This window comes from Mercenaria mercenaria, chromosome 19 (assembly GCF_021730395.1).
Source record: "Mercenaria mercenaria strain notata chromosome 19, MADL_Memer_1, whole genome shotgun sequence".
NCBI lineage: Eukaryota > Metazoa > Mollusca > Bivalvia > Venerida > Veneridae > Mercenaria > Mercenaria mercenaria.
Window position 1 is genome coordinate 33,087,572 of NC_069379.1, and position 24,248 is coordinate 33,111,819.

Consider the following 24,248-nt stretch of genomic DNA (forward strand, 5'->3'; position numbering starts at 1 on the left):
CTTAGAAAATATCAGATTTCTTGGTTAAGTTTTATGTTTAGGTCAACTTTTTCTCTTAAACTATCAAAGCTATTGCTTTGAAACTTGCAACACTTGTTCACCATCATAAGCTGACCCTGTACAGCAAGCAACATAACTCCATCCTGCTTTTTGCAATAATTATTGCCCCTTTTGGACTTAGAAAATCATTTTCTTGGTTGAGTATTATGTTTAAGTCAACTTTTCTCATAAACTATCAAAGCTATTGCTTTAAAACTTGCAACAGTTTTTCACCATCATAAGTGGACACTGAACATCAAGAAACATAACTCTATCCTGCTTTTTGCAAGAATGATGGCCCTTTTTAGACTTAGAAAATCATGGGTAGGACAATATTTCTATTACACAAAAAAAAATCAGATGAGCGTCAGCACTCGCAAGGCGGTGCTCTTGTTTGAAGGCATTTTCATAGAAAATGTACTGACTGAACAGCGAACAGTGCAGACTGATGATCAGCCTGCACAGTACTGGTCGCAAAGGCAGAATCACTTGCCGCCAGCAGGCCAAGGGTTAACAGTTAACTCCACTCAGTGTAATTAATCAGTGAATGAACCTGAGGTGTCAAGTTTAATGTACCGGTATCTTTCATTCTTTGTTAGATATATTAGCAATATCTCAGTATCATCAACAATTTTGTCATTTGTTAAGTGTTTTACCATCTGAAGTGAAATCATGCATGGACTGAAGGAAAGGATAAAATATCACTATCCATTACCATACCCTCCAGGGTCCATGTGGGGTCAGGTGGGGCCATCTCTTAATTTGAAAACAAATAAATAAAACATTTAAAATTACTGGTACAGAGAAAGACAGTGTCCTTGATATTGTGTGTCTTTGAATAATAGTGTTAATGTGTTATTACAAAAAAAGGACTTTATAAGTATTGGAGATTTCAGTGTCAATAAGTCACTTGTACTCTTAAATTAGTACCGTAAAATAAGGAAAAATTGCATCGTTTTTGATTTATATATGGTTCTGAAACATGGGGAAAAACTTGATCTGGCTGTGATAACATCTAATTAAATTTTTGTTATGGCATTACATGACATACCATATGGCAGTTGTTTTCCCATGTGTGGTAGGGCTTATTTTCCATGTATGTTAGGGTTTTTTTGGGGGGGTTTTCATGTAATGGTTTGATGTTTAAAAGCCTTTTCCAATCTCCCAACCAGAAAATTTCTCTTATATAGTACAGTTCTCCCAAAAAATTATTTTACGTCAAGATGTTTAATTGTCTGCCATAATTTTACCATTGGGTATGATATTTCATTGTTGTAGCCAAAAGAGCTATTTGTAGAGACCGTACCATAGCTCTTCGCATTCTTCAATTTTTCAAAAAAAAGTGGTTTTTACAAGAGCACCGGTTACGATTGAAAATGTAAACAACCGACTCTATAAATTATTTGAATGAATGATCGTCGATCTTAGTCATAAAACTGATTGACAGTGAATGCTAATGACTCCATGTGTTGCAGAAAGGTATTTAATTTGTAACTGTAATTTTCTATCAATTAATATCCTGTCAAAATTGGTAAAATAATTGCTTATCTTAGAACAAAGCCCACTGTCTTTGCCGTTCGCCAGCTGCTAAAAAGGCAAATATATATGATTCAGTGTAAGTTATATTTCACTGGTACTACCAGTTAGTAACTTCATACTCTAAAAAACACGTCAGAGAAATTTGGGCAGTTTTGACCGATTAAAACGTTTGCAGCATTAGATTATATTTTTTCTTTACACGAAAATTGCCGTTAGGTAACGAGGCAAATACGCCGTTAATCCGGAGTCGGCCGATTATTTGTTATTGTCACAAAACTGTTCCAGTTCACGTAATGTAATCGGTGCACTTAAACTGCCTGGCTATAGCTACTGCTGTTATAGAGAAGTGGTAGAGTGTCTGCCTTAGGTGTGAGAGGTCCTGGGTTCGAGTCCCAGTTAGAGCTTAACAATTTTCATTCTGCTACAACATCTTTTGCTGTTAAAGGACTGTTCCAGTTGTTCTATATTTTAGGCACACAGTATCACGGATCATTATTTAGAAATCCAAATCACAGTTGAATGTTAAATCAAATGCACCCAAGTAGAAAATATTTGCTATATTATGTCCCTTTGATGTTTCTGCTCTCCAGGTCCAAGAAGAGTTACATTTCCTTGATCACAAAATTTTCTTTTACATGAAAATATTAAATGCTCATAACTCTACGCTTCTGGTTAAAATATTGTTAATATATCTATTTTTGAGAAATATATGTACATGTGTCTTCATTTCAAACCCTTTTCACTTCATACCTATGTTTTGAAAAACTTAGGTACTATCTCTACTATTTGGGAACATAAAATGAAGGGAACAAAATTTTACTAGTGTGCTTGGATTTTATATCCTGGATTGACTCCCATGGAATTTACAAAAATTATTTTGAAAGGGTAATTCTACGGTAGTCAAGGAGATACCAGTTTTCATCGAGACCACTAGCGGTGCCCGTAAGGAGTGGAAAATTGCACAGTAACCACTAAAAAGGGGGGAAAATTGCGCCGGGATAAAAGCAAAAAGAAAATTATTTAAAAGCACATTGTCTTATTTTTAAATGGTACAGTTTACATTATCATGTACATCTTGAAAGGTCTTTGTTGGTTGGGATTAGGTTTTTTTTTTTGGAAATACAGTAAAACCTGCTATAGTGGTCACCTCTATTAAGCAGCCAACCTGTCTTAAGCAGCCAGTGTCTCATTTCCCAAAATGGTCATTCATTCTACAAATTACCTGCATTAAGCAGCCACCTGCTGTAAGCAGCCTCTTTTTCCCACTCCCTTGGCTGGCTGCTTAAGATAGGTTTTACTGTAGTGGAAAACAACATACATTTTGGACAGGGGAATGGGGCTGAATTTCGGCCCCAAAAATGGCCCCAAAAATCGCTGTTTTAAAATATGATTCATTGCTACTTTTCATAGAAAATAGTGATATTAAAGATATACTGTACTGTTGGGAATGGTACCTGGGTCCTTCTTCCACCATTATTAAAATCTAGAGAGTGGCCGTATGCCTTATATCTGATAGTATGATTAATTACAAAAACAAAAAAAATCAAAAAAACAACAACACACTCCCTGTGACAGCAGGGTGGTATAAAAAAAAGCCTTGATAACAAGTAGGGACTGACAATACCACCTTGTATAAGAGTTCATTGAACCTCAGTTGAGATTTTTTATATTTGATTTGTTGAAGCAATGGATAAAGGGAGGTAATAACATGTAGGGACAGAGAGATCTGTTCCTGGGCTTTTGTTCATATTTAAGATATCATACAGTCTGTTAAAGCTACAGATCTGTGGATAATTTGATTTGAAGCAGGAGTATTGAAAAAATGGAGGCAGCCAGGAGATGGGATAAATTAGCGAGCAAAGTTAAAGTACATGTTTTTCTTACATAAAACACAGTTAATTCAGTTACTTTTAATTGCAGTGGCAAAAATATAATATTTTCTCTTTGCAAAAAAGAAACACTTGGAAAATTTACTGTAAAACTGTTTTTGTGCAATGCTTTAATCTGCTTTGAAGATGGTACTTATTCCTTATTCAAGAAACATACGTAACCGTTATTATTATTTTTTTTTTTTTTATAGTTTTTTGGGAGTGGTGGAGGGGCCAGTAAGGAGCAGAAAATTGCACCATAACCACTAAAATAGGGGTAAAATTTTGTTGTGATAAAAGCAGTATTTTTCAAAAATATGTTACACTAAAAAAAAAAATAATCTAAAAGCACGTTGTTTCATGTTTTAAATGGTACAGTTTACATTATCATATACATCTAGAAAAGGTTTTGTTGTAAAAAAGAAAAAAAAAAAAAAATATATATATATATATATATATATATATTTTTTTTTTTTTTTTTTTTTTTTTTTTTTTTTTTTGTTAAGGGAAATTTTTTTTTTAAATACTTTCGGACAGGGGAATGTAACCATATTGTTTTTTTAGAAATAGGGGGAAAACATACTTTTAGAGCTATTGTTACTGGTGCATTGCCTTGTTAACACTCTATAGGCCACAGTTGTGACCCAGTCTTTATGAAACTTGGTCAGAATGTTTGTCTTGATGCTCTCTAGGTCAAGTTTGAAACTGGGTCATGTGGGTTCAAAAACTAGGTTAGGAGGCCTGATCAAAGTAAAATCTTATTAACACTCTAGAGTCCACAGTATTAGTTTGAAACTCATAAGAAAGAGGCAGAATGTTTGTCTTGATGACCTCTAGGTTAGCTTATAATCTGGGTCATTGGGGTCAAAAACTAGGTCACACAGTCAAAACAGGAAAGGCTTGATAACACTGTAGAGGCCACATTGCTGACCCTATTTTCATGAAACTTGGTCAGAATGTTTATCTTGGTGATCATTGGGCCAAGTTCAAAACTTGGTCATGTGGAGTCAAAAACTAGGTCACTAGGCCAAATCAAAAGAATATCTTGTTAACGCTCTAGAGGCCACATTAAGACCCTATTTTCATGAAACTGGGTTAGAATATTTATCTTGATGGTTCTTAGGCCATGTTTGAAACTGGGTCATATGGGGTCAAAAAATAGGTCACCTGAGGAAAATCTTGTTAACATTCTAGAGGCCACATATATGACCCTATCTTCATGAAACTTTGTCAGAATGTTACCTTGATGATTCCTATGCCAGGTTCAAAACTGGGTCATATGGGGTCAAAAACTAGGTCACTGGCTCAAATCAAAAGATTTTTAAAACTGTAGAGGCCACATTTCTGACCCTATCTTGATGATCTCTATGCCATGTTCAAATCCGGATCATGTGGGGTCAAAAACTATGTCACTCGCTCAGTTCAAAGGAAAAGCTTGTTAACACTTTAGAGGCCACATTTATGATCCTGTCTTCATGAAACTCGGTCAAAATGTTTATCTTGATGATCCCTAGGTCAAATTTAAAACTGGGTCATGTGGGGTCAAAAACTAGGTCACCCACTCAGATCAAAGGAATACTTTTATACATTCTAGAGGCCGCATTCATTACCGTGTCTTCAAGAAAGTTGATCAGAATGTTTATCTTGATGATCCCTAGGTCAAGGTCGAATCTGGGTCATGTGGGATCAAAAACTAGGTTACATGCTCAAATCACATGAAAAGCTTGTTAACACTGTAGAGGCCACATTAATTTTATGATCCTGTCTTCATGAACTTGGTCAGAATGTTTATCTTGATGATCTCTATGTCATGTTCAAATCTGGGGCATGTGGGGTCAAAACTAGGTCACCTGGTCAAATCAAAGGGAAAGCTTGTTAACACTCAAGAGGCTGTAGGCCCAAATACTCGAGTGATCTATGGTCATCATGACCCTCTTGTTTATCAGATGTTAAAATTCTAGGGCTTCATACATTTTGGCTCACCTGAATCAAATGTTCAGGTTGAGCAATTAGTATAGAAATTCTATGACATATTTTGTCATGTAATTTATATTTTCTTTTTCAGTAGACAATACTTTCAAATGATACCAAAATTATATGAGCATAGTCGGCTTACCAGGCATCAATATTTGATATATTTTGATAGCACTGTTATATAGAACTTGCTTATTTGTGGATCGGATACCTTAAAAACATTACGTCATATAAATTCTAGGGAAAAAACTACTTACTATATACAGTCAACTTTCGAAAACTAGAACGGGTATTTTTTTAACAACCACAATCCTTGGAACACATCTTAAAGTCCCGATGGAATTCTTATATAATGTCATATGTTCTACTGCCGTAAATCCGAACACCGTAATTCAGAACTTTCGAACTGAAATGGTTGTCCCTACTATAAACAATATTTTCACACCTTTTCTTTCGAACCTTAGCCTGTGTGACTTCACACCTTGCCGAGTCAAGCCGCTAAGCTAAGTATCAACTGAGTGAAAACTGACATGTGTGCCAACTCCTTAATTACATCTAGGCCTAAAAAAAAAAAAAATTCTTTGTTTCCGGTAACATGCTCAAAAAAATTAGGGTAGGTAGGTCGGAAGCTTTTTGGGGGGATTTTTTTTGTTTTTATTAAGTGAGACTTTTCGGAAATAATTTTTTTGTCCAAAAAAAGAATGCAGATCAGGGTGTTATGCCTTTAGAACATTAGTAAGTTGATTTCTAACATCATTGACCATGTTTAAAGCATAAAAAGTGCAGTTTTGCAACTTTTTATTAAAAAGTTGAAAACAATATTCTTAATGGCCATAAAAACATTTAGGGATGGGCCAAAAATTTAGGGTAGGTCGGGATACCGGAAACAAACATTTTTTTATGCCTTTATATTACAGGTGACTTTTGTTTGCTACGCTAATTATCAGCTCAATTTAATTGAAACTTATTTTGCTAATTAAAGGCCTCTTAGAATAAAATAAATAAACTTGAAAGATTGTTTCATTCTCTTTTCAAACACTCATCAAATCTGCAATTGTGTTTTGATGCAATGTAAACGTCCGTATATAGCCTAGACGATAGTGATAATTGTATTCATTGGCGCATTAAGAATATAACTTATCCACATGTACATGTATTACATGAAGAATCAACTGTGACAAAAAACAGAAAAGAATTACGCTCAGACTTGTACCAGGCAAAATGTTTGTATTTGTTCTCGTTCATAATCTATGCATTTGAACAAAATAATATAGCATAATACGATAATGCATCAGGTCTTCATTATGTTTCACAGATTCGGACATAACCGTGTACGACCTAGAGTTGGAATGTCGCTGACTCGGTTACTGCTTCGTATGAACATTGCTCAGGAAACCTCGAACTACCAATTTTTAGAACAAATTTGGCTTCCCACGACGGTGTTCAAACTTTCGAGAGTCGACTGTATATATATATATCTATAAAAAGATTTGCAACATGAACTTTTTTAACTAAAACAACCTTCAGCTGACAGCTGTATGTCCTGCAGTCATGTTGCTGCAGTCAGATAAAGTTGCAGATATAAGTTTCCAGCAGATGCAGTGATCTATAGATTAGATAGGCTAAGCTGTTTACTGTGCAAAAAAAGTACCATTAAACATAGACACACATCGAGGTGTGTAAATTTTCTACTTGATTACTGTAAACTCATTAATTTTAATGGGGAACTTATTTTCTTTGATTTCATGATGACTTATTTTCATTGATTTTTTTGGGAGCTTATTTTCTTTGATTTCAAGATTGACTTATTAATCCCTACTGGTTGAAAACCAGTTTTGGGCACTATAGGAATGCGCTTTTCAATCATTCAGTCATTCCGTCCGTCTGTCTTTCCGTCCGTCTGTCTTTCCGTATGCTGATCATACAGATATCAAACTTTATATCTAAATGATTGCTAATGGTTAAAAGGTGACCATTCTTGTTGCGGAGGCCAGTAAGTCAAAGGTCAAGTTGACATTGGATCTGAAAACCATTTCCAGCCAGTAAGTGCGTTGTTTGTCAAACTTTCTAGGATGTTTGTCTGTATTCATTTGATGAACCGGATAATTTTGGGGTCTGTAGGTTACAGTTACTCCTTTGTTTTGTGGACTCCAAAACTTCACACGATGATTGTTTCTTATCTGAAGATGACCTTTAATGTTTAGAGGTCATAAGATAAAGGTCACTGCATTCCTAGTTACCATTTAGGTGCTTATGGTTCTGAATCTTTTAGAATTTTAATTTCTTGCTATGATAAAGTTTCCTTAAGTTGTCACATGCATGGAACTGAACTAAATTGCACTTTATTATGGTAAATGATTATTATGTCTCCCCCAGGAGACATATTGTTGTTGCCCTGTCCGTCCTTCCGTCCATCCGTCTGTATGTCACACTTCATTTCCGAGCAATATCTGGAGAACCATTTGACCTAGAACCTTCAAACTTCATAGGGTTGTAGGGCTGCTGGAGTAGACGAACCCTATTGTTTTTGGGGTCACTCCATCAAAGGTCAAGGTCACAGGGGCCTGAACATTGAAAACCATTTCCAATCAATAACTAGAGAACCACTTGACCCAGAATCTTGAAACTTCATAGGATAATTGGTCATGAAGAGTAGATGACCCCTATTGATTTTGGGGTCACTCCTTTAAAGGTCAAGGTCACAGGGGCCTGAACATTGAAAACCATTTCCGATCAATAACTAGAGAACCACTTGACCCAGAATGTTGAAACTTCCTAGGATGATTGGTCATGAAGAGTAGATGACCCCTATTGATTTTGGGGTCACTCCGTCAAAGGTCAAGGTCACAGGGGCCTGAACATTGAAAACCATTTCCAATCAATAACTAGAGAACCACCTGACCCAGAATGTTGAAACTTCCTAGGATGATTGGTCATAAAGAGTAGATGACCCTTATTGATTATGGGATCACTCCATCAAAGATCAAGGTCACAGGGGCCTGAAAATTGAAAACCATTTCTGATCAACAACTAGAGAACCACTTGACCCAGAATGTTGAAACTTCATAGGATGATTGTACATGCAAAGTAGATGACCCCTATCGATTTTGGGGTCACTCCATTAAAGGTCAAGGACACAGGGGCCTGAACATTGAAAACCATTTCCGGTCACTAACTTGAGAACCACTTGACCCAGATTGTTGAAACTTAATAGGATGATTGGTCATAAAGTGTAGATGACCCCTAACAATTTTGGGGTCACTCTGTGAAAGGTCAAGGTCACAGGGGCCGAACATTGAAAACCATTTCCGGTCAGTAACTTGAGAACCACTTGACCCAGAATGATAAAACTTTTGTAGGATGATTGGTCATGCAGAGTAGATGAACCCTAACGATTTTAGGGTCACTCTGTTAAAGGTGAAGGCCACAGGGGCCTGAACATGGAAAACCATTTCCAGTCAGTAACTTGAGAACCTCTCGACCCAGAATGTTGAAACTTCATAGGATGATTTTTCATGCAGAGTAAATGACCCTTATTGTTTTTGGGGTCACTCCGTTAAAGGTCAAGGTCACAGGGGCCTGAACATTGATAACCAGTTCCGATCAATAACTTGAGAACCACTTGACCCAGAATGTTGAAACTTCATAGGATGATTGAACATGCAGAGTAGATGACCCCTATTGATTTCTGGATCAGTCTATTAAAGGTCAAGGTCACAGTGGCCTGTTCATGTAAAATCATTTTTTGGAAATAACTTGAGAACCACTTGACCTACAATGTTGAAACTTAATAGGAGGATTGGACATGCAGAGTAGATGACCCCTATTTATTTTGAGGTCATTTGATCAAAGGTCAAGGTCACAGGAGCCTGAACAGTGACATGAGAACCACTAGGCCACGAATGTTGAAATTTAGCGGGATGACTGGACATGCCAAGTAGATTATCCCTATTGCAGCCAACCATCAGTGTCTCTTTGACTTTCGCTCTTGACCCCTATTGACTTCTTGCCTATAGGACTTTGCATTGGGGGAGACATGCGCTTTTTTACAAAAGCATTTTCTAGTTTTCTCTTACTTTATCAAAGGGAAAAAAGAGGACATAGAAATGGGTCGCATTCATCAGTCGCATTTTGTGTCTAGTTCGTCTGCCATCTTACCAGAAGAATTGAATTTTTTAAGTTAGCACAAATGTTCTCAGTGACCAGTCAACATTTCAAAGACATACAGTAGACTAATGCCTATAGTTCTACAGTCACACTTGTTGGCAAAAAATGTTAATAGCTTTAGCTTTGTGTCTGATCTGGTCCTTAAGTATGCCATTCATCAAAGGACTTTAATATTACTTCTGTGTTGTCCCTTATGGATGCCTTTTGTTTATATAGACCCTGAAAATTTGCAGGGAGATAGGTACGAGTATATTTTTGTTTTTTTCGTAATGGGGAGCAGGGCACTTAGAGTTGCCCTTGTCCTTCGGTCCGTCTTAATTTGTGTTGTGCGTATCTCCAAAACTATTGGACACAGAGTTATCAAAACTCCTAGGATTGTCATTCAGCATGTGATGTTTTAATTGGGATTTCACACATCCAGAGTTATGGCCCTTGACATAGTAAAAAATATATCTTTAAAGGCCTAAATGTTCGTGTAACATGTATCCCAGAAGTATTTGACCTAGGATTATGAAACGTAATAGGAACATTATTCAGCATTTAAAGTTGTGTGGAGTTTTGTTTTAGATTTCAGACAGATCAGAGTTATGGCCCTTGACTAAGTCGATGTTATGCTGAAAAGGGCTTAAAAGTATTTGAATTAGAAAATATAGCATGTGAAGTTGTGCACCTAGTGTTCTGTTCTAATATCAGCTTCTAATAAATGAATTTTAACATTATAGTTCTATCATAATGCTTATATTCCTTTGTATGACCTATATTACCGGGTAACTTAAGAAATATGTTTCTTAGTTCATCTGAGTTTTTGAGAGAAAAAAAAATGATGAGTTATTTTAAATATTGAGTTGGGGTTGGAGGGTTTATTAGGGGAAATATAATGGTATTTCACTCAAACACCTCCCACAACCAGATGACGTTTGTCGTGCAAGACACATGCTTACTTCAAGCTCAAGGTCAGTTTTGTGATGGTCGTAACTCTAACAATGTGTCACACATGTAGCTTCAGTTGTTGAATCAATATCTGTCACTTGTCAATTTTGTTAGTTTTCTTATGATTTGAATTACAAACAAAAGAGAGATGATTGTCAAGATCCAGGTAGAAATTTCTAAAAATATGTTGCCAGCAAAACATCCTTAGCAGCTGCCATATTTTTTTTCCCTGTTTTTCATGGAAATTAAGGAGATTTATACAACATCTTGATGGTATTGAATTCTTCATGTGAGGTAGCCATCCAGCTGGATTACGGAAGGTCGGTGGTTCTACCCAGGTGCCCGCTCGTGATGAAGTAATGCACAGAGGGGCACCTCCACCTGACTGAGAAAATTCCAGAGGTTTCCATGGAATATGTGTGAATTTCCATGGAAGTCTGGACTCTGGGGTATTCGGACAAAGTCTCCAGAGCTGGATATGGAATACTAATCTGTGGAGAAAATGTCCAGGGATTTCCAGAGTACTTTCCATGGACGATTTTTCGGAGTGATTCCACGGACGTCCATGAACAATTTTCTGGAGTTATTCCGCAGTGGTCCTCCAGGAAGTTCTGCTGACAGTATTATTCAATAGCAATAAATGTGATTTATTGGACTTTTTTTTGCAGTACATGTATAGTGAGCAATAACACTTCAATACAAGCAATATGAGTTTATTGCATGTGTTTCAAACACTATAATGATATATTATATGAACAAGAAAAAAAAATCTTTGCCAGTTAAAAGTGGCTGATTAGAATATTTTTAAGCATATACGTACTTGTGAACAAAGATTAGTTACACTTAGATAATGTTGAAATCATTTAAAGAGAGTACCTAAAGTCATTGTTTTCAGTATGCATGTTATTTATTAAATCTTTATGAAGCCTTTGGTTACTTTAGCATTCATTGTTTATGCTATGTAATGACTGATACACAAAGATACATGCATGTATTAATTAGCATAATTACAAATGTATGTATTGTTTCACTGGTCAGTCATGTAACAAACTTACTTGAGCAATTAATAAAATCCTCAATATTAACTTTGAACTGAATTACCTCACATAATAAAGTTTCACTAATTTCTACAGAACTTGTTAACATCAGACTTCCAGTTACACATTTTAAAAATTCCTCTGTAAGATCAGTTGATCTAATTGGCTGAACTTGATCACATGGTATTCCAAGTCTGTGGTAGTGAATGGCCACTTATTATTTTGAGGTCAGTGGGTCAAAGGTTACAGTGTTTGTCTGTTTAAAAAAAAAGAACTTTCTCATTATACACATCTTGACTTTGATGTTTCTTAGTCAAAGGTCAGGGTCAATGTCATGCAGATTGAGAAGATGGACATATTGTTATGTGATGGTGTTGGTCATCTGGATTGACAGTTTTGCTCCGCAGCCTCAGAATGCTTTCACCTATAATTCTCACACATGTTAGGCACATTGCTTTGGACTTACCATGCTCCACACAACAGTGCTCTTGTTGTAAATGAATTATCTCCCTTTATTGGATGTCTGGTCAGAGAAAACAGAACGAAGAAGAATACATGCAATCACTTCATATTGGCTTTCATAACTAAAGAAAAAAACAGCAGGGATTATATGTACAGGTTACCATGGAAACAGAAATTGTTAAAATAACACATTTAAGTCTGTACAAATCAGACAATTTTAGGCCAGAGAAAATAAATGTTTAGATTCTCATCCGAATTTTGAGAAAAAATGGGGCGGGTGGGCACTGTTTATTTTTTATTTTTGAATTTGGAAATATGGTATTGTGGAGGTCAATCTGACAAATTATATTTAAAATATCACTGTAATGATATTCTAGCGTGTATTGCTGTGTCTTTGAAATGCTTGTATATGTAAAATCCATTTTGATATGATTTTGAAATGAACAAAATAATTTTATGTCATAAACTTTTATCTTGTTTATAATGTAATAGTAAATCATTTTGTCTGATGTTTGATTGTATCCTATACAAAAAAGTAAATCTACAACAACAACAAATTAATATTTGTCTGTTCATTGTATTTGCAAATTCAAAATATATTTAGTTCTGTCGAAGTACAGTCACGATTTTTAAAGAAAACAATCAATCTGTCATTCCTGCTGAGCATGTGCTAAAAGCTATATACCCGTGGAACCGATGATGATCATATTGACTTTCGAGCTTAAAGTTTAAAATACGAGGAATCTAGTAGTTCTACACTTGAATAAAATCTGACATTTCTTAATTAAATTGTCTTTTCATTACCATAATATGTTAAACATTTTCTTTAAACTCTAGAATTATGCAATGTTTATAAAAGTGTACCAGTATCCGGACATGAAATTTTGGATATCTGGATTTTGACCAATAAAAAAATTCGAGGCGGGGGTTTCAGATAGGGGCGGGCGGGGATGAGAATCTAAAAACTTATTTTCTATTGCCTTACTATGTGTTAGATTTGCCTTGTTAATGCATGGTACAGTATACCAAGGCTTTGATATTTCAGATGCTTATTTCAATAAAATGATTTATTTCCATTGTTCTTTTACAGAAATACCTTGATGATGCGGACCGTGACAAGGAACGTTACAACAGAGAGATGGAAGCGTACCAGAAAACAGAGTCGTACAAACAGTTCAAGCAGCAACAGGAAAAACGCATGAAAGGTAAGACCATATTAAATACGAAATTAATCGGATGTTACTCTCGATAAAATCTTGGACAAGTTTGTTATTGGGTCATCCGGGGTAAAAAAACTAGGTCACCAGGTCAAATCAAAGAAAAAGCTTGTTAACACTCTACAGGTCACAATTTTGGCCCAATCTTAATGAAACTTGGTCAGAATGTTACCCTCAATAAAATCTTGGATGATTTCGATATTGGGTCATCCGGGGTCAAAAACTAGGTCACCAGGTGAAATCAAAGGAAAAGCTTGTTAACACTCTAGAGGTCACAATTTTGGCCCAATCTTAATGAAACTTAGAATGTTTCCCAAAATAAAATCTTGGACGAGTTTGATATTGGATCATCTGGGGTCAGAAACTAGGTCACCAGGTCAAATCATAGGAAAAGCTTGTAAACACTGTAGAGGCCACATTTATGACTGTATCTTCATGAATTTTTGGTCAGAATGTTAATCTTAATGGTCCCAAGGTCCAGTTTGAATCTGGGTCATGTAGGATCAAAAACTAGGTCACCAGGTCAAATCAAAGGAAAAGCTAGTTAACACTGTAGAGGCCACATTTATGACCTTATCTTAATGAAACTTGGTCAGAATGTTGATCTTGATGATCTATAGATCAAATTCCAGTCTGGGTCAGGTAGGGTCAAACACTAGGTCAAATCAAAGGAAAAGCTTGTTAACACTCTGGAGGCCACATTTATGACTGTATCTTCATGAAACTTAGTCAGAATGTTAATCTTGATGATCTTTAGATCAGGTTCGAATCTGGGTCATGTGGGGTTACAAACTAGGTCACTGGGTCAAATCAAAGGAAAAGCTAGGTAACACTTTAGAGACCACATTTATGACCATATCTTAATGAAACTTGGTCAGAATGTTAATCTTGATGATCTTTAGGTCAGTAGGTCAGGTGAGCGAGAGCGATACAGAGCCTTCATGGCCGTCTTGTTTAAAGAAGAGAGTAAGCCACACACAGGTCTAGTCACAAGTAATCCAAATATAAGGATTATTAATCTTTCCTCCTCCTTTGTGCCCACGTTTTTGCCCACACAATGAAACTTTGTGCCCACAAAATTAAATGATTCCACAGTATAAATTAGAGATCTTACTTAATTGTCTATACCCTATATATATATATATCTTGTGCATTATTCATTTTTATCAATAGAAAAATATGGCTATGGTAGACAATCATTCTTTTCGAATATTTTTTGATCATTTGTGTTCATTTCAGCTGAAATGGAAAAAGAAAGCAGTGGAGTAGAGGTAAGATTTTTCAGGGTTTTTTTTTTTTAGCTCACCAGAGCACAAAGTGCTCAGGGTGAGCTATTGTGATCGCTCACCGTCCGGCGTCCGTCCGTCCACACTTTCCTTTAAACAACATCTCCTCCTAAGCCAACAGGCCAATTTTGATGAAACTTCACAGGGATGTTCCTTGGATGGTGTTCTCTAAAATTTGTTCAAAGAATTGAATTCCATGCAGAACTCTGGTTGCCATGGCAACCGAAAGGAAAAACTTTAAAAATCTTCTTCTCAAAAACCAGAAGCCCTAGAGCTTAGATATTTGGTGTGAAGCATTGCCTAGTGGACCTCTACCAATTTTGTTCAAATCTTCACCCCGGGGTCAAAATTGACCCCGCCCCAGGGGTCACTTGATTTTACATAGAAAAATCTTAAAAAATCTTCTTCTCGAAAACCAGAAGCCCTAGACCTTAGATATTTGACATGTAGCATTGCCTAATGGACCTCTACTAAAGTTGTTCAAATCATGACCCCGGGGTCAAAATTGACCCCGCCCCAGGGGTCACTTGATTTTACATAGGAAAATCTTCAAAAAATTTCTAAAAATAAAGCAGAAGGCCTAGGTCTTAGATATTTCACATGTAGCATTGCCTAGTGGACCTCTACAAAATTTGTTCAAAATTGACCCCGCCCTAGGGGTCACTTGATTTTACATAGGAAAACCTTAAAAAATCTTCTTCTCAAAAAGCAGAAGCCCTAGAGCTTAGATATTTGACATGTAGCATTGCCTAGTGGACCTCTACTAAAGTTGTTCAAATCATGACCCCCGGGGTCGCTTGATTTTACATATGAAAATCTTCAAAAATTTTCTTAAAATAAACCAGAAGGCCTAGACTTAGATATTTCACATGTAGCATTGCCTAGTGGACCTCTACAACATTTATTCAAATCATGACCCCAGGGTCAAAATTGACCCCGCCCCAGGGGTCACTTGATTTTACATAGGAAAATCTTCAAAAAATTTCTAAAAATAAACCAGAAGGCCTAGGTCTTAGATATTTGACATGTAGCATTGCCTAGTAGACCTCTACAAAATTTCTTCAAATCATGACCCCGAGGTCAAATTGGCCCGCCCCATGGGGTTACTTGATTGTACATAGAAAAATCTTCAATATTTTCTAAAAATAAACCAGAAGGCCTAGAGCTTAGATATTCGATATGTAACATTGCCTAGTCGACTTCTACAACTGTGTTCAGATCATGACCCCCGGGGTAAAATTGGCCCCGTCCCAGGGGTTACTTGATTGTACATCGGAAAATTTTCCAAAAAATTTCTAAAAATCATCAGTTTGACATTTTAAACATATTACTCTGGTGAGCGATCCAGGGTCATCATGACCCTCTTGTTTTTAAGTCAAATTCAGTTGTAACAACAGGTATACATTGATTAAACACAATTCAGCAAAGGTTCATTAATGGTTAGATTAATTTTTAGAAATAAATTATACATAGTATAGTATTGATTAAATTTCATTTATGTTTGAAATCAGTTGTAAGGACCACTTCACGGACCAAGAAATTTTGTACATTTTGTTCTAGAAAGTTGAATCGAAATGCAGTTCATCTGTAAAATTTCCATGTGATAAATATGAAGTAGTAAGTTTAATTGTATTGAATATGTTTCAATAACATCATCTAGAAGAATGTCTTGGGACTACTTTACAGGGACTATTTTCTTTCATGTAAATTTACTTTACAGGAAGAGGAGGACAATGACACGAGTGCCTTTGAGATTCCTATCTTCACTGAAGAGTTCCTGGATCATAATAAAGGTAAACAGTAAACACAGGAATGTTTATGAGATAGGGATACCTTCTTGTGTGTATTAGACTGTAACAGGTTTTTAGCAAGTCGTAAGAGTTCCCCTGACAATAAAGTCTGAACAAATATTACAATTGTATAAACAAAGCTTCCAAAAGAGTATTCAGGGGCTTCAAGAGCAAATCACGTCTGCTGCAAAATTATGTCTGCTGTAAAATTATTAAATTATTTTGGCAGCAAATAGGTTGTTTCTTAGAAAGCTTGCTGTGCAGCAGTTCCACTGTTTGACATGAATTAAGGGATAAAGTCTGCTGCAAAATATTTGGCAGAAAATAGGTTATTTCTTGCAAAGCTTGCTATACAGTAGTCCCACTATGTGACATAAAATAGGTGGGTCCTACATATGCTCTTTCAAGTCTTAGAGTACACTATGTAACTGATAATGAATTTCAATGGTAGGACTTGCTATTAAACACCTGAGGGCAGAAACCCAATGTCAGTTTAGTGTATTTAGTAATTATGATGAAGCGTAATGTTACCCTACCTTTACAAAAGCAGACTAGATCTAGTATGGAATTAACAGAAACCTAACTTACTGTGAAATCATTAATATTCGTGGGGGACTAATTTTTGTGGATTTCGTGGTTGAGTCAATCCACGAAATTTAATCCCAAGGAACAAGTAAAATTCCCATTAATTTTATGCTCAAAAGTTGAATTCATATCCCCACGAAATTGCGGTTTGACCAAAACCACGAAATTTCATCCCCACGAAATTAAATGATTTTACAGTATAACAAAATTTTATATTATCAGATTTAGTAGGTCTTCGGCCATTTATTTTAGCTTTCAGTTAAGGAGATGTTGTTTGTTTTATTCTGACCAGGTTTGATATGGTGTCTACAGCACCTTGGTGTAATGCAGCCAACGAAGAAGTCATCAGATTTAGTAATTGTAAATTTGATAACTTATACCCAGTAATTTGTGTGAAATGAATAATAATCTATTTTAATGGACAAAAATGTCTGTTACAGCTAGAGAAGGTGAGCTGCGCCAGTTACGTAAGCAGACAACAGAGTTGGAAGAACAGAACGCCATCCTGAGTAAACATATAGAAAATATGAAGCAGGTAGGCAGTGGCACATATTCTTAAATTCTTGCAGTACATTTTTATGACTGTCAGAAGGATTAATACTTAAAACAATCCTTTGTTTCAGGCAACCTGAGGAAAGATGGCCTTTTTTCTGAAATTGAACCACAATGGCCCCTTTGATTTTGCTGTAATGTAGTAAGGTATATATTCAAACATAACAGTCGTCTTAAGCATTCTTGATGTTTTGTGCTTTGACACGTCTTCAAAAAAGAAAGAGGATGTTGGCCAAAACAAACTTTTTTGGGGTCGTCTTTAAAAGTATAGCTTGGATGTACAGTATGTTTAGCACAAAACCTATTAACTTAAAAAGCCTCGCCTTGTGAGAAAGACACACTTTGTGCTTTTCGCAGACATTTTTAGGGCAATACTCATAATTTTAAGGCACAAAAATATGAAACTGGAAAATACTTAGAACATAAATATGAAAATTTACAAGTTACATTAAGAACGGTATTTCTTATGTTCTTTTGTTATACATCTACAAATTTTCTATCTGAAATACAGCCAGTGAGTATTTCACTGATAAATACTATATCACACCCCGAACAAGTGCCTTATGGGATTTAGGTCTTGCAAAATCCTTACAAACCAAATACAACCATGCAGATACAGGTAAAGTTAACCTATACATGAAGGACATCAGTAACAAAGAAACGTTTCCAGACATGTTTTATTTTTGAATTGTTATTATTTTAGGCTATTGACAAACTTCAAGTTGAAGCGATACAACAGAGAAACAACAACATGGCATTACAAGGTCATCTAGATGCTCTACGTCAAACACTGACGGCAAACTTCAATAATATACCACTTCCTGGTACAGTATTGTTGTTTTCAGAAATGTATAATTTGCCTGATTAACCTTTTCTATGCTGGACTTGATAGATTTTGCCTTTGCGACCAGTGCAGATCATGATCAGCCTGCACATCCATGCAGTCAGATCAAGGTCTGCACTGTTTGCCATTCAGTCAGTATCTTTTTGGTATGCACCCCTTTTGACAGTTAATGGTACTGTACAAACTGAAAGAAGGACAAGTTCATTAAAGAAATTTAGCAGAGTAAGGTTAATATACAGTCAAATTTTGAAACCTACAATTCATGTCAACCAAAAAACTGCAAAATTATTTAATTTCCTGGGCATGAAATATGGATTTGGCTAAAGTGACTATTTCATTAGGCTATAAATTGTTTTATTTCAATTTCACAGTTAAAATGAACGGGAATTTATTTCTTTGTCCGGTTTATATCTGATGAATCGTCACAATAACGAAAATCGTATGAAATATCTGAGGAGTTTTGGCAACCATGAAAGTCATTGAATAGTAATCATTACACAGTAGCCACTTTTGTTGAAGCCACAAAATAAAATTAATTAATAGGAAGGTAGTTATATTATGATCATGTTTTAGATTCTATAACTAGCCTTCTTAAGCATGTATACAGATGGAGGTTGAAAGTTCAGTTCAGACCCTACAAGTCGTGGTCTTGCCCATCTCTGTATTACTGGTTTTTCTAAAGCAAACAGACTACCGGTAGTTTGGTTCAAATAAGGTTAAAATTCCAAATCCAACCATTGTTAAATCTCGTCAATTTCGTGGATTTAGTTGATACAGTACAACAACCTCTTCAGAGCGGACCCCTCTTAAGCAAAAACCTCTATAACACCATCATCAAAATTTCCCAAAGCTGAAATATACTATCAAATTTATCTCTCCAGAACAACAACCTCTATACACAGTCAATATTTGTATCTCCCAAAGGGTGTTGCTCCACGGAGGTTGCACTGTATATTATTAATTTCATTTCTTCATTACGATATAAGTCTGCAGATTGACACAACCTTTCAATCCATGAAAATCTCCCACCAATATATATCATTTTAAAGTATACTAAAAGCTTTTGCTATAATATGATTATTTTTCAGGGAGTAATGAGATACCGACGCTGGAGACGATAGATACATACATGGCACGACTTCACACCGTAATTCTGGAACAGCCGCAGAAAAATGAGAAGCTGATCGCTCAAGTTAGAGACATTGTTGGACGTCTTAATATAGACAGGTAGGTCTTGCATTTTGCCCCTAATTGATTACAGAGAAAATGTTTAAAAAAACAGAAGAATATTTTCGACATTAAATATTTGTCACTTTTAAAAAGGACGTTGACATCCGACATCTTAATAAGACAGGTAGGGATAGTATACTGGAACTTGGTACTTTCTGTTGAAATAATACTAACAAGGGGATTCAGGTTTTTTATAATGCCCCCAAAGGGAGGCATATTAGTTTTCAACTGTCCGTCCGTTAGTTCGTTTGTTCGTTCGTTCGTTTGTCACAACGTTAACTTTCTGCATAAAGGCACTTTACTCACGAACCACTGCACCCAGGACCTTCAAACTTCACGTGCTGATAGTACTTATTGAGTACACCACCCCTACTGACTTCGGGGTCACCAGGTCAAAGGTCAAGGTCACAGGGGCCAACGTTAACTTCTTGCATGAAGGCACTTTACTCGCGAACCACTGCACCCAGGACCTTCAAACTTCACTTGCTGATAGTACTTATTGAGTACACCACTCCTACTGACTTTGGGGTCACCAGGTCAAAGGTCAAGGTCACAGGGGCCTACGTTAACTTTTTGCATGAAGGCACTTTACTCACGAACCACTTCACCCAGGACCTTCAAACTTTACATGCTGATAGTACTTTATGAGTACACCAACCCTACTGACTTTGGGGTCACCAGGTCAAAGGTCAAGGTCACAGGGGCCAACGTTAACTTTTTGCATGAAGGCACTACATGCGAACCACTTCACCCAGGACCTTCAAACTTCACATGCTGATAGTACTTATTGAGTACACCACCCCTACCGACTTTGGGGTCACCAGGTCAAAGGTCAAGGTGCTGCGGGGGCATTTGTCACCATTAGTGACAGCTCTTGTTTCAGTCGTGTATTTGAATGGGACAACAAATCTGATTTTGAACTTTCACTGTTTTTAAACCCAATTGTATTAAATTGTAAAAAAATTCTGTAAATTTCAATAAATTATTCAGCTTTTTATCGCATTAACATTGTACCATAATATGAGCCGCGCCATGAGAAAACCAACATAATGGCTTTGTGAACAGCATGGATCCAGACCAGCCTGCGCATCCGCGCAGTCTGGTCAGGATCCATGCTGTTCGCTTTTAAAGCCAATTGGAATTGGTGAAACTGTTAGCGAACAGCATGGATCCTGACCAGACTGTGCAGATGCGCAGGCTGGTCTGGATCCATGCTGGTTGCAAAGCCACTATGTTGATTTTCCCATGGCACGGCTCATAACATTAAAAGTCTGTTCCGTCAATTAATGATTGGGAACTGTTTTCTGTTTTAGTACAAGTTAATGGAATTAGGGACTGTGCAGACGTGTATTCAGATGGCAGCATATGAACAACAGGAAAAAGACAAAATGTTGGATGTGCAGTGGCCCGCTAAGTATATATTAAGGATTATGTACAATATAATCTTCCTGGAAAATTGTGTGATACACTTGTCAGTTTGGCAAATAAACTGCAACTTTCTGCACGACTAGGATCAAAGTTTAGTGTTGAAATATGTCAAGAAGATCGTGAACTGTAGAATTTTGTGTCAGAATCGTTACCAGCTTGTTTCTTGTGACTGGTTTAGATACCATAGGTTCAAAATTATTTGGTTGAGCTTGTAACATATATATTTTTTATACGCCCGTTTGAAAAATGGGACGTATTATGGGAACGCCCCTGGCGGGCGGGCGGGCGGCGTCCACAGACCTTGTCCGGAGCATATCTTCTACATGCATGAAGGGATTTTGATGAAACTTGGCACAGTTGTTCACCATCATGAGACGGAGTGTCATGCGCAAGAACCAGGTCCCTAGGTCTAAGGTCAAGGTCACAATTAGAGGTCAAAGGTCAAATTCAAGAATGACTTTGTCCGGACCATATCTTCTTCATGCATAGAGGGATTTTGATGAAAGTTGGCACAATTGTTCATCATCATGAGAAGGAGTGTCATGCGCAAGAACCAGATCCCTAGGTCTAAGGTCAAGGTCACACTTAGAGGTCAAAGGATACAAGAATGAAAACTTTGTCCGGAGCATTTCTTCTTCATGCATAGAGGGATTTTGATATAACTTGGCACAATTGTTCACCACCATGAGGCGGAGTGTCATGCGCAAGAACCAGGTCTCTAGGTCTAAGGTCAAGGTCACACTTAGAGGTCAAAGGATACAAGAATGAAAACCTTGTCCGGAGCATTTCTTCTTCATGCATAGAGGGATTTTGATATAACTTGGCACAAATGTTCACCACCACGAGACGTAGTGTCATGCGCAAGAACCAGGTCCCTAGGTCTAAGGTCAAGGTCACACTTAGAGGCCAAAGGTCAGATACAAGAATGACTTTGTCCGAAGCATTTCTTCTTCATGCATGGAGGGATTTTGATGTAACTTGACACAATTATACACCATCATGAGACGAAGTGTCATGCGCAGTTCCCTTCTTTCGAATTACTTCCCTTTGTTGTTACTATAAATAGCTTATATTGTAACTTTTTCATTACTAGTCGTAGGGAAAAATCGAGACCACTTTTCTGTAGTACAACATGCATGCTACATCCAATTTTGAGGTGTATTTTGACCAGTCTCTACCTGGTAAAGATTTTTGTGAGGACTTACAATTTTTTTTTTTGATTTTTTTTTTTTTTTTTTTTTTTTTTTTTTTTTTTTTTTTTTTTTGTTAAGATTAACTTCCCTTAGTTGTTACTATAAATAACTTATATTGTAACTTTTTTATAACTGACCGTAGGGAAAAACCAAGACCACTTTTCTGTGTTACAACATAGATGTTACTTTCCAATTTTAGGTGTATTTTAAGGTATCTCTACCTGGTAAGGAGTTTTTTTGTGGACTTAGAAAAACAAAACACTTAGTTATTACTAAACAACCACAAAATTAAAATTCCATTTGCAAATACAGGTGCTAGAGTAAAGAAATTTGCTGTGACGGGCGTATATTGTGACATTCTTGCACTCTTGTTTGTATGTATTTTTAAGCTAGCAGGATTTAAAATATAGGCATGTATATACCATGGGGACCAGTGCTGGAACCTTATAATCTAGTCATATGATGGCAGACAGGTTATGAAACTCGTTTATGGCCCCCTTTGTTGATGAGGGGGTAAATTGGTTTGCTTATTGTCTGTCAGTTGGTAGACCATTTGGTTTCCAATTAATATCTTGAGAAGAGAAGACTTTGTCTCACTAAAAGTCATGCATTATAGGGCGATTGCCTGGCGTCAGTAGATGAACCAGATTGTAGTGGGGTCAGTAGGTAAAAAAATCAAGGTCACCTTGAAACTGAAAATTATTTCTGCTCAGTAACTAAAGAACTTCAAAAATGAGACAGGCCATCATGGGGGCATATTTGTTTTACAAACAGCTCATGTTCTTCATTTTAAATAGCCATCTATTACAGACACAAACATTATCACAGAAACAAACGATTGCATTAAAAAAATGCATCACCGTGTTTACAACTTGATACTGCTGGTCATGAAAATTGTGTATGCTAAAATAAAGATTTTTCCAGATAGAAATGGTAAAAGAATAAGGTATTGAAAGTTGCACAAGCAATACAAATTAGTGTAATGTTTGAAATGTTGCATTTAATTGAGAGGGCTACATGTTTATTTTATGCATTTATGATAATTTTGCCAGTTACTTTTGTTTTGTGTGATTTGTATGAATGTACTTGAGTCAGGAAACGAAATTAAATTCATTTAAAAGATAGTTTTGTTGTTCTATTAAAAAATGTACCCTCACATGTAATGAACTGTGGACTATTTGCTTGAGTGAGTGAGAAATCACTACAGGACTTAAACTAGCCCAAAGAGCTACGGTCTCCAAACTTGCATCATCTTGGGTTATCATGAGAAAGCCATCATCATGAGATTTGCTGAAGGTGTGGTTCTACCTAGAAGCCTGACCCTGCCTAAAATACTGCCTTCTGAGGCATGTAATGTCTTCCCCCTGGAGGAGCATTTCCTGTCTTTCTCTTTGCCTGTAAGGCCTTTGTCTCCAGAACTTCACAATTGCCTGTTTCTGGAATAAGGAGTCCTGTTTCATTGGGTCAGGTCAAGTTATCAAATGACTGAAAAGTTTCAGATCAGTTTTGTTTTACGTTGGCAATTTACTTCATTAACTGCAAGAGAAATGAGGTAAAGGATGTAAATGTGACAAGAGGTAAATGAAATGTGCCCCTTTGCTAAAGCTTAGCTATAGAATTGAATGAGCTCTAGCTAATAATGAGTCCTAATACAGGGAGACTACTTACAACCACCACACAGCACAAAGAGGAGCAAACCGGGTTTATTTGTGAGAATGTTTAGTCCATACATTCATAGCTCGAGAGGATTTTTCATCTGTACTTATAAGACGACGAGGACTTTTTGTCCATATATTCAGCATTCAACAGAATTGTTTTGAACATATATACAGAGGTTAAGATGATCTTTTGTCCATCATTCAGAATTTTAGTGATTTTTCAGCATGTTACTGGGTCAACCTTTGCCTAAATGATTCCCAGCCCTAAGGTTACTAAGCCCAGTCTGGAGTCTTGAGACACAAGCATTCCATTGGTCCATTTTGAGCTCTCTCTTGAAAATTACCAATAGCAAGCAATATTTCAGACTGGTTTTACATTGTATTTATCTTTACATGATGTAAATATATGGGGAAATGCACAAATTCAAACAAAGTTTCATAAAAAATAT

General features: G+C 36.5%; 1 protein-coding gene across 2 annotated transcripts in view; it reads left to right on the forward strand.

Annotated features, from left to right (window-relative positions):
• Nucleotides 1–23,265, forward strand: part of LOC123542252 (high mobility group protein 20A-like) — a 43,019-nt gene extending 19,754 nt beyond the window's left edge. For both annotated transcript variants that reach the window (XM_053531892.1, XM_053531893.1), the window contains exons 6-12: nucleotides 13,107–13,221; nucleotides 14,473–14,504; nucleotides 16,240–16,312; nucleotides 17,335–17,429; nucleotides 18,150–18,270; nucleotides 19,379–19,517; nucleotides 20,834–23,265. In XM_053531892.1, the coding sequence (XP_053387867.1) occupies nucleotides 13,107–13,221; nucleotides 14,473–14,504; nucleotides 16,240–16,312; nucleotides 17,335–17,429; nucleotides 18,150–18,270; nucleotides 19,379–19,517; nucleotides 20,834–20,843 (585 nt within the window). In that variant the 3' untranslated portion in view covers nucleotides 20,844–23,265. The remainder of the gene's footprint in view (nucleotides 1–13,106; nucleotides 13,222–14,472; nucleotides 14,505–16,239; nucleotides 16,313–17,334; nucleotides 17,430–18,149; nucleotides 18,271–19,378; nucleotides 19,518–20,833) is intronic.
• The last annotated feature ends 983 nt before the right edge of the window (nucleotides 23,266–24,248 follow it).